The sequence below is a fragment of the Erythrolamprus reginae genome, chromosome Z (assembly GCF_031021105.1).
Source record: "Erythrolamprus reginae isolate rEryReg1 chromosome Z, rEryReg1.hap1, whole genome shotgun sequence".
Classification (NCBI taxonomy): Eukaryota; Metazoa; Chordata; class Lepidosauria; order Squamata; family Dipsadidae; genus Erythrolamprus; species Erythrolamprus reginae.
The window spans coordinates 106,930,841-106,944,907 of record NC_091963.1 but is presented as its reverse complement, the minus strand read 5'-3'; the positions used below and the strand labels follow the sequence as shown (position 1 = coordinate 106,944,907).

Here is a 14,067-nt window from a genome sequence, read left to right as displayed (position 1 = left end):
CTTATTATTATAGAGTCCCTAGGGAATTGGGTGGCATAAAAATAGAATAAATAAATAAAATGAATAGATAAATATTTGAATCTTTATCTAAATTTATATTAACTATCTGTCCGTTTTGGCTTTCTTTGCATATATAGACATAGGTTTCACAATTGTATTCAAAAATCACATGTGCAGTGCTGGAAACTCAGCTTTTGTGCATGTGTAGAAAAATAAATAAATAAGTAAAATGTGTTGAAAGAAAGAAAGAAAGAAAGAGAGAGAGAGAGAGACAGAGAGAGACAGAGAGAGAGAGGGGGGGGAGAGAGAAAGAAATTCGATCCAGTTCAGTGACATCTTAATGACATCACCAGCAGGTCACTACCAGTTTGGGTGAACTGGTCCAAACCAGGAGGAACCTACCTCTGACACTCAGTGGATAAAAGGTTTGCCATCACTGCTTTAGTATATTATTTTATTTTTATAGTCATAATTACAATTGTGAATAGGTTGTTTTACTTTATTGTCATGCTGGTTTTAGTTCTGGGCACATTATGTAGAAGAATGATATATTATTATGGCATATTTGGGAAGGAGTGCATGTATATGAAAAATAAAAGGTAGCACACTGCTTTATTGTTCCATTCAGTCCTCTAAAAATTCCAAGCCTGTTATAATAAACAAAGAACATTCTATACATGCTAAGGAGAAATTTATGCCTGTCATGGAACTGAACAGAAAATTGTTTTCTTTCCTCCTTCCTTCATCAGAAACCCAGATAAGATTTTAACTCTTCTTTCAAATGTTTAGATTCACTGCTATAATGTTCTTGCTTAATTTTTCTTTGTGTGAAAAGATTTATGTTTTCCTGCCTGCTTAAGGTATGAGCTACAAAGGACAGAGTCTGCCTGGCTAATAGCCAGGTCCACAATCAACACTTTCAGTTTTTCCATCACTCCTGGATATAAGCCTATAGACACACCTAACAAAAATCCAGGTGTGGTTGCCATGAGTTCACCTGGCATAGGCGGGACAGGGCTACCATTAAAGGAATAGCACCCTCAAGGCACTAAGATTTGTTCACACTTTCTTTTTGCCACACTTTGGAGGCTGAGGGCATCAGAGGAAAGAGCAGCCACCGAGTTTAGGTAATGGAGAAAATAATTATTTTTCTTTTCTTTCTGCTTGCAATCTGCTTTCTCCTGTTCTTCATAGTGACTTGCCACATCTCACGTTTGCAATTTACAGACTGCATGACATTTCTGTCTAGTAATGATACAAAATCAGGTTAAATGAATTGTAATCTGAAATATCACTTATTTAAAATGTTAGCTTTTGTTGTTCCGTAGGGGAAAACATTATATTTTCTTTGTGAGGGATGTTTTGAATTCAGAGATTTAAAAAGCCCACTTAGCTGAATGTTTCTCCTTGAAGAAGATCCTGCATTAAATTTATATTGTACAAAAGCAGCACATAAACACTGCTCTGTTTATTTTATTTTATTTTATTTTATTTTATTTTATTTTATTTTATTTTATTTTATTTTATTTTATTTTATTTTATTTTATTTTATTTTATTTTATTTTATTTTATTTTATTTTATTTTATTTTATTTTATTTTATTTTATTTTATTTTATTTTATTTTATTTTATTATTTTATTTTATTTTATTTTATTTTATTTTATTTTATTTTATTTTATTTTATTTTATTTTATTTTATTTTATTTTATTTTATTTTATTTTATTTTATTTTATTTTATTTTATTTTATTTTATTTTATTTTATTTTATTTTATTTTATTTTATTTTATTTTATTTTATTTTATTTTATTTTATTTTATTTTATTTTATTTTATTTTATTTTATTTACTAGACCTTGACATTTTCTGAACATGCAGGTACCATTCCCATGGGGTCAAAGAAGTCATTTTTTCTGGACAGTACTTGTAAAACATCTGAATAATACTGACTCATATGCATAAAAAAGTTAAGCAAGTTTCAATGTGTTTGCTGAATGTGCAGAGGACAAGTGAAATCTTAATACCATTTCTAACTCTTATAATGTTCATTTAACATTAGACATTTAATGAGTGTTTCTGCTCTAGCAATTTGTAGTTTCATCCAGTCTTCGCTGTAGCATTGTACCACATTAGTGATACTCTATTTTGTGAGTCCTAACAACTAATACAAATTACAAAGCAATTTGTTCTTTCACAGGATGACATAAAGTCTTAGATGACATTACTTGCCCACTTTTATTTACCATACATTTACTGATTCCCTTACTAAATTAGCAAAGGTAGAAATTGGAGTTTGTCTCTTGTTTGTTTTAAAGCATTTTGTTATTACTGATAGAATATGATAATTCCAACTCATTACAGTGGCGAATGTTTTTTTTTCTTTAATCATAACTTCAAATATTTTAGCATCAATTAAAAGATCAGTTTACAAAATGATGCTCTGAAAAGCCATTGGTAAATGTATACCAATCAATGAATGGTTCTACCAATGAATTATACCCTTCCCTTCTTTTTCCCTCATCATGCATCAAGAGCAGAAGACTAGTTATTGGGCAAAATCCGTACAATTTTTTCATGATACTAAGCAAAGTGTGTTCTTGTCTCTATTTAACACAATGTTCAATTGAGAACATTTGTTCAGGTTGTAATGCAACTTTTTCAAACTAGGTGGCTTTCCAAATACATTAGCACGTGGACCAGGAGATACTGAGGACCATTTAAGGAAATTTGTAGTGGCAGTTCCCTTTTTCCTCCTAAAACTGCAGCTGCAGAATTGCACAGATCCATTTCTCAATAGCATAAAAGGAAGCTGGATTGCAGGAGGGGGAAAAATGACTATTAGATCTCCTTATGGCTCATTTTGCTGGAGAGGTGTGGCAGTGAAATTGAAGAATGTTAGTTACTACAGCTACCAAAACGTGTTTATGTTTTAATAGAAATAATAACTATGTATGTTATCAAGGATATAGTGTAATTATATAAGCCTTAGAGTTTCACATATTTGGGGATTCAAAGAATATTGAAGTATATGTGTGTGTTTGTGTAACTGGATGCCTGGTTTCCTGCCTGTCTGCCTGCAGATAAAAAGATGTTGATCTAGATTGATTTGCCATTAAAAACAGGGAGGCTATTGCCTCACTGGGATAATTTGGGTGGTGTAGCAAGGTATCGAATTATGACTGTTTCATTTATCTGGTTCCCTTAGAGCAGTGTTTCCCAACCTTGGCAACTTGAAGATGTTTGGACTTCAACTTCCAGAATTCCCCAGCCAGCATTCACTGGCTGGGGAATTCTGGGAGTTGAAGTCCAAATATCTTCAAGTTGCCAAGGTTGGGAAACACTGCCTTAGAGGATGTACTTAGAGGAAGTATCATTTGCTGGATCTCAGCTAGTATGAATATGAAGAAAGAGCCTGAAAATACACGTGAAGTGTATGAAGGTTAGGGACATTGGCTGCCCATGTGTGTCTATCTAGTAGGTTCCATTGTGCAATTAAATTAAGATCATGTCATCAGAAGAACACCCTCAAAAATGTCCAGAGATACTTCACCAGAACAGCCCTGCATTCCTCCTCCTGTAATACAATACCGTATGAAACTAGACTTACAATTCTGGGCCTAGAACTAAGACGCCTTAAACATGATCTAAGTATTGCCCACAAGATTATATGCTACAATGTCCTGCCTGTCAACAACTACTTCAGCTTCAACAACAACAACACAAGAGCACACAACAGATTCAAGCTTAATATTAACAGATTCAAGCTTAATATTTTACAGTCAAGCTTAATATTAACAGATTCAAGCTTAATATTTTACAGTCAAGCTCCAAACTTGACTGTAAAAAATACGACTTTAGTAATAGAGTTGTTGAAGCGTGGAACTCATTACCGGACTCTAACCCCCAACATTTTATCTTTAGACTATCCACGGTTGACCTCTCCAGATTCCTAAGAGGTCAGTAAGGGGTATGCATAAGTGCACTAGAGTGCCTTCTGACCTCTGTCCTATTGTCTCTCCTATATCCTATATCCCATATATCTTCTCTTCTATCCCTATATCTTTCTTCTATTCTCTCATTGATTTATTTTATCCTATATTCTCTCTTCTATTCTTTCTCTAATTCTATTTCCTCGAAGGTGTCCTCTCTTACCTTCATTGGGTATTATTGTGTATTGGACAAAATAAATAAACAAACAAACAAACAAACAAACAAACAAACAAATAAATAAATAAATAAATAAATAAATAAATAAATAAATAAATAAAATACATTACAATAAATATCATCCAGAGATGGGCTGCTGGGAGTTCGCAGAGGTTTGAACCCACAAATCCCACTCCTGACTGGCCTCACCCATCCTGCCCAACCCTCTCAAGAGTCCCCACATGGCCCATTTTAGATGCAGGTAAGTGCAAAGCATGTGTGGAGGCTCCAGGAGGGTGAAAAATGGGGAGTTCAGGAAGGCTGGTTTTGACCTCCAGGGGGCTTCTGGAGCCTGGGTAGGCCATGTTCGCCATCCTGGAGGCTCGAGGAAAGCTTCTGGAACCCAGGGAAGGCAAAAACGCAGCAACCAGTTAGTCCCCTTGCTAAAAATTTTGAAGACCACCCCTGGTATCACCCTATCCTCACTGAAATGACTCCACTTTGTTCACAGGAATCACTAAAAACCAGATAGTCAAACATTACAAGTATAAGGTAATAGGTAAGAATGTGAAATATAGGTGTCTATGTTAAACTTCACCTCATGCTTCAGAAAAAGTCTGTTCTCCCAACTCAGCCCCGCTATTGCAATATAGAGATAATATTGTCCTATTGTGGAGATTGTGGAGATATCTGTATAGTATAAGCTTCTTGCTTGTATTATGGAAACGGATCCAACCCATTCCCACCCATGGTCCAGACTTCTTCTTCCCGTGGAGCTTGTCTGTAAGTGTATTTGTATTTGTATTTATTAGATTTGTATGCCGCCCCTCTCCGTAGACTTGGGGCGGCTCACAACAATAACAAGAACAATGTAAGAACAAATCTAATAATTTAAAAAACACTAAAAACCCCATTATTAAAAGCAAACACACACACAAACATTCCATGTATAAACTGTATAGGCCCGGGGGAGATGTGTCAGTTCCCCCATGCCTGATGGCAGAGATGGGTCTTAAGAACTTTACGAAAGGCAAGGAGGGTGGGGGCAGTTCTAATCTCCGGGGGGAGCTGGTTCCAGAGGGTCGGGGCCGCCACAGAGAAGGCTCTTCTCCTGGGTCCCGCCAAATGACATTGTTTAGTCGACGGGACCCGGAGAAGGCCAACTCTGTGGGACCTAACCGGTCGCTGAGATTCATGCGGCAGAAGGTGGTCCTGGAGGTATTCTGGTCCGGTGTAAAAGGCTGGTAAATTCTTAACTAGAAAAAATCTTTCCAGCTGCTTTTGCCTTATGCATGAGAGAGGCAGGGCAAGCACACCCCAGATGCGATCAGAATTTGACCTCTCTTCATAATGCCTAAAGAGTCTATGGTGAAATTGAAAACTGGGTATGTTTGGCCATTTGGCACAATATATTTGCTTTGTTTTCACCTGGAAGACCACATTCTTCCTGGTACCACTCCAACATCTTAACCACTTCCTCAGACTGATTCTTATGGGGATCCCATGAGCATGAGTAAAAAATAGGTATCAAAGGTTGTGAGGACTTCGTTTCTCAACAGCCATGTCTGAATGGAGTGAGTGTCTAATTAACTGTGCTCTCTTATCTACATATAAAAACTTCAAAAACAAATTATATACTGTATTCCCAAAATCAGATAACCTACAATTAGTCTATTTCTTGCATAGCTCCTTCTCCCAAGCAGGTTTTGATAAAAATTAGGAGACATTTCCCAAAGGCAAGAATTATCCACACTGTTTTGAAGAATGGTGGGTTCCTTTATTAGAGGTATTTTAATGAGGCTCGCCTAGCCAGCTTCGATTGTTTCATTATGCATTTAGCATCAGGAGACTAGATGCCTCCAAGCATAACATTCCACAATTTTGTGAAGCTGCAAAACAGCCATTTCCCATCAATACCATTCTTCACCCTCCTTTAAAAAAAGCAAGTCTTCCTTTATTTGCTCTGAAAAATAATACAAGAGTTTCCAAGCAATAATCATTTTCGGTCATTCCTCCTGACCCTTTACATATAAAAAAACCATTAACCTGGAATTTATAACATGTAGACTAATAAAGGTAGTCTCCTTCTGAAATCAAGCTTTTCTCCTGGAAAGATCAATACAGTGTTTTTGGCTCCCATTTAGTCTTCTTCTAGAATATTTTTTACTTCCCAGTCTAGCCTAGAGCCTTGGGGTGATCTCCTCTCTAAATGCAAACCAAATCCAGACCTGTTTAGCTTTTTCAAGAACAGCCAAGGACAGTTAAATGCTGCCATCTCTATTCTATTGCCAGGATCTGATCAGAATTCTCAAACAGTTTATCCTGAAGCAAGCTATTACATGCAACTCTATACATAAAGCAGATGATCAATTGTTGATGTTGGGGGGGGGGGGGCAAGAAAGAATAAATCGGAAAGGAGCAAATTTAAAAGTGTGGTCCTCTTCCACCATCACTTCAACTCTTACATATTCAGCACTACATATGTAAAAAGGCATAAGAATTATGGATAGCCCTGGAAATGTACAGATTAGCTATGCAGAGGAAGAGAACAGACAGGAATTATTTGTTCTTGGCCAACTATTATATAATTTATGGGACATCGTGTTCTGGCTATTTCTCAAAACTTTACATTTACCTCATCCATCAACTTCAAAGTAGTTAGTCAACTACTACTAGTCATAACATGTTTATCAAGAGCTTCTCCACCATGGACGAACTATACCCAGTCCATCACTAATTCATCTGCTCCCAAAGAACATACTTAATTAAGTATCTGGGTTTTTTTTTAAAAAAAACTCTAAATATCGTCATTAGATTTCTCTGACACTACAATGAAGATATTTCAAAGATCAAGCAATAAATCAATAATGCATACTATGGAAATTGATCAGGGAAATTGATCAGGGTAGGAATTCAAGGTACTTGTGACCCATTGTGCTTCTGTCTTTGTAGATTGATGCATCAGCTTTATTTATTTTTTCTGGGCTGTTTGTGCACTTCTAAAAATATTTTTCCTTCTGCAAGTATTATTTTATAAACTTTCTATGTCTGTTTTTTGCTTACATGACAATTATACAATCTCTGAGGTTTAATGTTTACATTTTGATCTGTCCATTAAGTTCTGTCTTAATTCCTCTGGAGCCTAACTTTTGCCCTTTGGGATTTCTTTGGGTTTTGATTAAAAATGTTACCTAATGTCTTTGAAATACAGCAATTCTATTGACTGCAGACAACTCCCCCATGAAGTCAGGATACAATAATTAAGAAATGTTTTTGTCTATAATAAAGGAAAACAGCTGCTTGTTTCCTCATTTCCATTTCTCTTAGGAATTTACATAGAGGCAATAACTATAAAACAAAAGCAATATAAAACATAATACAGCAACATTTAAAAGCCCAAGTAAATACGTTTTGAGCATTTATCTTATTTGAGAATTTTAAAAAGTTTCTTCCTGAACTTTGTAATTTCTCTTAGATATGCAGTTAAGATAGAATCCCAACAGTAGTTTGTTCCATAATACTGGCCTTGATATGAATAAAGTAAAATAAAGTAAAATGTCTCATTAATGATCAGAGGATCCATGGCAGGACTTGCAAGCAATGAGATGCCTCATCTAACAGCAGGGAGTGGAGTGAACAGCAACAGACATAGCTTGGACTTAAGCCATATAAGAATGTATATAGTATTGTGAGCATCCTGAATTGGATTGGAAGGAAGCTGTTTGAATACATGGGTAATGTAGGATCCCAAAGAAGCAGTAATTTTTGCATAAAATGCAGTGTTCTTGTCTGGCTGCAGTTTTTAGAGTATCTTGAAGTGCCACCTTAAGAAGAGTTTATTTCCACAGATTTATCCTACAAATAGCAGTGCTTGAGTTTCTGGAGTGTAGTTTGTCTCTTTCAGGTACAGAAATCTGAAAGTTCATTAAAAAACCTCTCTTGCCTTTGAAAGTATACCAGTGTCCACTGGATTGGAATCTGGATCCAGAAGGTTCTTTGACAAACAAGATTGTTCAATGAAAGGAATTGTAACCCCATAGTGAACAGATGTATCTCAAATTGCATACCAGTTCCCAGAATCAAACACAATCTGGTCTTACCAGAGTTCAGTTTCATTCACTGCTAATTTTGCTGTCCTTTCCTTCTGAACATATTCATGATTTAGAAATCCTAGAACAGTTGCAGTCATTCAAAATCTAAAATGACCAAAATTAAAATGCAATTAAAATGCAATTAAAAGTTATGGGGAACTTTGGGGGAGCTTGGGGAAATAGGAAGTTGTTCACCCAGTGCTAAAATGATGCTAGTTGTTGCAGTTGACATCTTTGAGAAGGGAATTGTCTAAATGATTACAAAAAGCTCAGCCCTTTATAAAGTCCTCCTAGGTGCAAGGGCCTAGAGAGAGCCTCAGTAGATGATCTTAAGGTCAGATAGAACATATAGAAGAAGGCACTTCTTCAGGTATCATGGCCCTAAGATGTTTATAGGTTAAAATAGGTTAAAATCAGCACTTTGAATTGGGTCTGAAAATGAAGTATCAGCCAGTATAAAGGGGGGGGGGGGGGAGAAGTATAATATGTTTATTATAATCAGTCCCAATCATTCTAAACTAACAAAGTATTTTCAAAAGCAATCCCATGTACAGCATTTACAAAAATCCATCTGGGAAGATACCAAAGCAAAAATTTACTAAGGCTGCTTCTCTCCACATAATGTCACAATTAGTAAATTGGCCAAAGGTGATAAAAGGCACATGGTGCCACCAAGACAACCTGGGTGTCTGGTAATGGAGAATCCAGGACCACTTTCAAAATTGAAAACCTGCTGTTTTCAGGAAATTGCAGAGTCCTTTGGGACTCAGCTAGCATCATCCACAAACAGTATCTGTCTCTTTTGCCTGGGTTGAGCCACAGATTACAGACCATTTCTGTGCCAATTCTGGACCTGAAAGCAGACTACAAAGCATTAGGATAAATAATTTTGCCTAAGATCTGTTGCAGCTTCAATACACTTCCCTTTCTACCAGCGTGGCTAAAAATTGAAACAGTTGAAATAGATAGAGCCCAAAGATGGCTCTTTAAAGCAAGAATGTTCCCACAACAACCTTGGTATGGGTGACAGAGCCCTAACAGGCATCTCAGGGAAAGTCATTTCAGAACACTATGAAGTACTGCATCATTAATTAAAATTTATCCTTCAAATCCATTTTGGCTGAAAATGCATTGGTGCAAATAATTCCTATCCTAAGAATGTATTTGTGGACTATTTTCTTTCCCCCTCTCCCTCCCTTCTCTGAGACTAAAGTGCACTTCTTTCTTTCTTTTTAAAGGTCCTGTGCACATGGGACTTCTCGATAAATGAATCAGGACCCAACTAAAGTTAACAGGGATTGACGAAATTGGAGTTTATCACAACATAAAGAAAAGAAGACTCAATTGCTTCAGGATGTCAAAAGTCATCCCAAATCATGTGGTACGAGTTGGGCAAACTGTGTGCATTTCACCCAAAGAAGAACATGCCTGTTTGCGGCATCCAAACGATGGTTTGTCCTGCCACACATTGCCAATGCAGTGTTTTTATTATACAATGGAAGGCTGGGACAGGAAGAACTTGTTGCCTCAAACCCAAGGGTGTTCCCCAACTAATAAATCTGTTAAATCTACTGTAATGGTCACCTCTGCGCCCTCTCAACACTGTGAGGACAAACATCAGGTAAAACCAACAGAGCCAAATGAAGACAACTATCCAGCCTCTCCTACTTTGGATATATCTATTGAGAACTTAAACCGCTTGATCTTGGAAATTGACCCAACTTTCAAGCCACTGCAACATTCGACAAAGACAGACAGTCCCCTCCAAACTGTTCCACAAAGCAACAACAGTGTGGTGGCAAAGCATGAACTTGATACATCAGGTAAGATATGAAATGTCTCAAACCATAAGAGATCACTCTAAAAAAGAGGTAGGTTCCTTCTGGTTTGGATCGGTTCGCCCGAACTGATAGCAAGCCACTGGTGATGTCACAATGACATCACAGAAATGTTTGTCCATGGACACCATCGCCATCTTTTTTTAAAAAAAATATTTTAAATTTTGGAGTGTTTTGATTTTTTTTCTTTTTTTTTCTTCTGCGCATGTGCAGAAGCCAAGATTCTGGCACTACGCATGTGTCACCATCTTGACTTTGGCCTTTGGGGAAATTTTTTGGGGATTTTTCAGCACTGTGCATGCACAAACATGCAAAGCATGTGCACCCATGAGGCATGGCAGGAAGTGAACCGGCAGTGAGGTAGGTTAGAACCCATCCCTACTCTAAAAGTAATTCCTTTTCCCGCCATTGAGAGATTTTAGGCCTAGAGAGTTGAAATTAAGTGCAGTGAATTCATAAAGCTGCACCATTTGTTCTTAAGCCCTGAAAATTTATATGAAAAGATCATTTTCTAGAGAGAGGAGTGGAAGCCTCTTAAAAACACTGCAACAAATTTGCAATTTCTTGCATTAAAAATGTGTGTGGAAATGATGTTGCAACAGATGATCCCAGGGGTTCTTAGATGTCACTAATAAAAAGACACCAAAACATATGTGCTTTTAAAAAAATTCTTAATGGATTTTGTCTGAAAATTATGGCAGATAGATGAGGTGGGATTACAAATTGAGACTTTGTTGCTTTGGCAATCCATTTAATTCTACAGCCAACATCTGGCAATCATGTAGTAAAAGTTGTCATTTTACCAAAACTATATATGAAGGGCTCAAACCCTGCTGCACCTCCTCTAACCTCTATGTCTATGAAACATAGAATGGCTGTTCAGCAGTGGTGGGTGAGTGTGGCTTGGTGGGTGTAGCATGGCCTGGTGGGCATGGCATGGCCTGGTGGGCATGGCAGGGGAAGGATACAGCAAAATCTCCATTTCCTCCAATCAGCTGGGACTCGGGAGGCAGAGAATAGATGGGGCCAGGGCCAGTCAGAGGTGGTATTTACCAGTTCTCCGGAATACTCAAAATTGCTGCTACCTGTTCTCCAGAATTGGTTAGAACCTGCTGAATCCCACCTCTGCTATTCAGTCATATGCTGGCAATCTTTTAATCCTTTAATCCATCAGCTGCCACAAAGGTGCCTGGGTGATATCTGCTTACTTTCTGCCTTGTTAATTATTTTAACATGAAAATGAAGGGAATCAGCAATGGCATTTCTGGGTTGCCAAAATTATACTAGACAGGCATAGAGAAAGGATTTCTCTTTTCCTTTTTCACCATAAAAAGGGAGCAGGGATGTCCGTAGGTGAGTCAACTTTTCACAATACTGTGAAATCCCAACCCTAACTCTTTCTGTGGGTATTCTGCCTATCAAGGAGGTAAAAAGGCTCAGGGTTTTAATTTTGCAATTATAGATGTTTTTTGTTTACGTGTGCCTGTCCCCATGTAAAATTTCACTTCTGCACCTGCTCTGTAGTGGAATCATCCCGAAACACAGCTGTTTTCAAAACAAAACCATTTTCATGTTACCAGCAGGTCACTAATGGTTTGGGTGATCCGGTCCAAACCGGGAGGAACTCACGCCTGTTAGAGGTGAAATCTACTAAGGAAACAAAGACAAGAGTCTCTTTTTTTGTTATTTTTATTTATCAAATTTATTTGCTGCCCATCTCATGTGGAAGCATCCGGGGGCATGTTGGAGATGTGCAGCTGCATGCTCATCTCAAAAATCGCTACCAGAGTATAGCACCTGACCGCTCCGGTTGTAGCCAATCTGTGGTTCCAAGTAATGGAACTTTCTCATAAAAGTAACTCAATCAAATCATCACCAGATGGTCCCATCCAAACTGTGTCCGAGGGTTAGTTCTGTGGTGCAGTCTCAAATGGTTTGTTATGATTTGGTCTTACACAACAGATTGATATATTTCAGTTCTAACAGATTGGATATGCCAGTTTCTTTGTGTCTTCCGCTTGGGGTTTGGCTGGCCCTAAGGCAGGAATGTCATACTTGCGGTCCGGATGCGGCACATGCTGGTCATGCTCATGCCCAATATATTGAAGGGACAAAAAGTCCCTTCAATATATCATGCAATATGTCACTTGACAACACTGTGATACCGTGAGTTTGACACCCAGTGAAGGGCTACATTTTCCTATGTGCTTGTCCTTGGTAACTGAAGGGTTCTGCACATTCTTTAACAGGCCAGCATAGGAAACTATTGCTGCACTGCAGAACTTTAAAAGGCCTTATCATATGGAGTAATCAAATCTTCAATAAGTAAGTTTTGCTATGTGCTTTCACTAAGCAAAATTAGTTTTCAATGCTGGAATCCAAGCTACAAATGACTACAACTCTCATTCTGGTTGTATAGTCCAAGTAATCATTTTCAGCCTATCAATCCCCACTTAAGGAAAGGCAGGAAGATAAGCATGTCTCATAATGCCACGTTAAAGTTTGTACTTTGGCATAGTTTGTAGAATACAGAATGCCCATGAATGACATCATTTGCTAGGGTGTGCTTTTCTTATAAACAGCTAAGTTGGTCTGCCCTGCAAATATTTGCCACGACTACCAAGAAAAGATCGTGGACACAGCAACTTCTTTATAGGCCCTTCAGGCAACATAGGTACATACTATTTATAAAAGATAACACATCCTTATATTTTCAAACTTGGATTCTGTTCTTGGGGGGTCCTAGCTAATATATGAAAGAGAACAAAATCAAGTTTAACTGATATGTCTTTGCAGGTTTTTGATATCAACCTGTTTTAAAGCTGCCTGATTCCAAACTGAATTATTGATCTTTCTGAGTCAGTATTCACATAGTGTCATACAATGAAGGGGCACGCATATTCGGTGCTACCGGTATACCCTCCAAGGCCATCGTGGGCGTGCAGATGTCCGGCAGGCATGCAGGCACCCATTGGCATGAGATTTGGCTTCTATGCATGCACAACAAATGAAATCTCCTGAGATGATACGCACGTGAGTGAGATTTTGGTGATTTTCGCTGATATTTTTGGTTCTGCCAAAATCACCTATATCCCGCTCGCGCAAGCATCCTCACATAAGATTTCACTTGTTGTGCAGGTGCAGAAGCCAAATCTGGTCACCACACTTCAAGAAGGATATAATGGAACTGGAAAAGATGCAAAAAAGGGGAACAAGAACGTTCAAGGGAATGGAGCACCTCCCTTATGATACCAGGTTGCAACACCTTGGTCTCTTCAGCCTTGAAAGATGGCGTTTAAGGGGTGACTTGATCGAAGTGTATAAAATCTTGCATGGGATAGAAAAGGTGGATAGAGAAAAATTATTTTCTCTGTCACCCAATACTAGGACGAGGGGGCACTCCCTGAAGCTCAAAGTGAGGACAAATCAAGGGGAATATTTCTTCACCCAGAGGGTCGTTCGTTTATGGAATTCACTTCCAGAAGAGGTTGTGACAGTTGTCAACCTTGATAGCTTCAAGGCAGGATTAGACAGATTCATGGATGCCAAGTGTATCGGTGGTTATTGAAACGGATGTCCATGTGCCGCCTCTATGTTGGTTTAGGCAGGCAGGATTCCTTTGAGTACCATTTGTTGGGGGTCAAGGGAAAGGGAAGGTTTTGCCTTCTCTTTCTGTTCAAGATCCCCATGGACAATTGGTGGGCTACTGTGTGATACAGAATACTGGACTCGATGTGATGTGCTTTGGCCTCCATTCAGCATGGCTCTTCTTATGTTCTTATGTTGCACAAGGGCATGCATGCACACATCAGGGGCATGCAGCTGTGCATGCATCCCGGAATTTGCTACCGGGATGGAGCACCTGACCACACCAGTTATTGCCCATCCAGTGATGGGCTCCTATGGAAACGGTCAGAAACTCAGTTCCAGTAGCAAAATTTGGAGCTCCACCCCAGAGCACCCAATTTGCACTGAGAGATGTTGAAACAAAAT

The 14,067-nt window shown here is 38.2% G+C and overlaps 1 protein-coding gene across 1 annotated transcript in view; it reads left to right on the top strand.

The window, feature by feature from the left end:
* The first annotated feature begins 989 nt into the window (after positions 1 to 989).
* Positions 990 to 14,067, top strand: part of TNS4 (tensin 4) — a 44,354-nt gene continuing 31,276 nt past the window's right edge. Inside the window, exons 1-2 of the mRNA XM_070729149.1 lie at positions 990 to 1,127; positions 9,475 to 10,059. Coding sequence (XP_070585250.1) covers positions 9,591 to 10,059 — 469 coding nt within the window. The 5' untranslated portion in view covers positions 990 to 1,127; positions 9,475 to 9,590. The remainder of the gene's footprint in view (positions 1,128 to 9,474; positions 10,060 to 14,067) is intronic.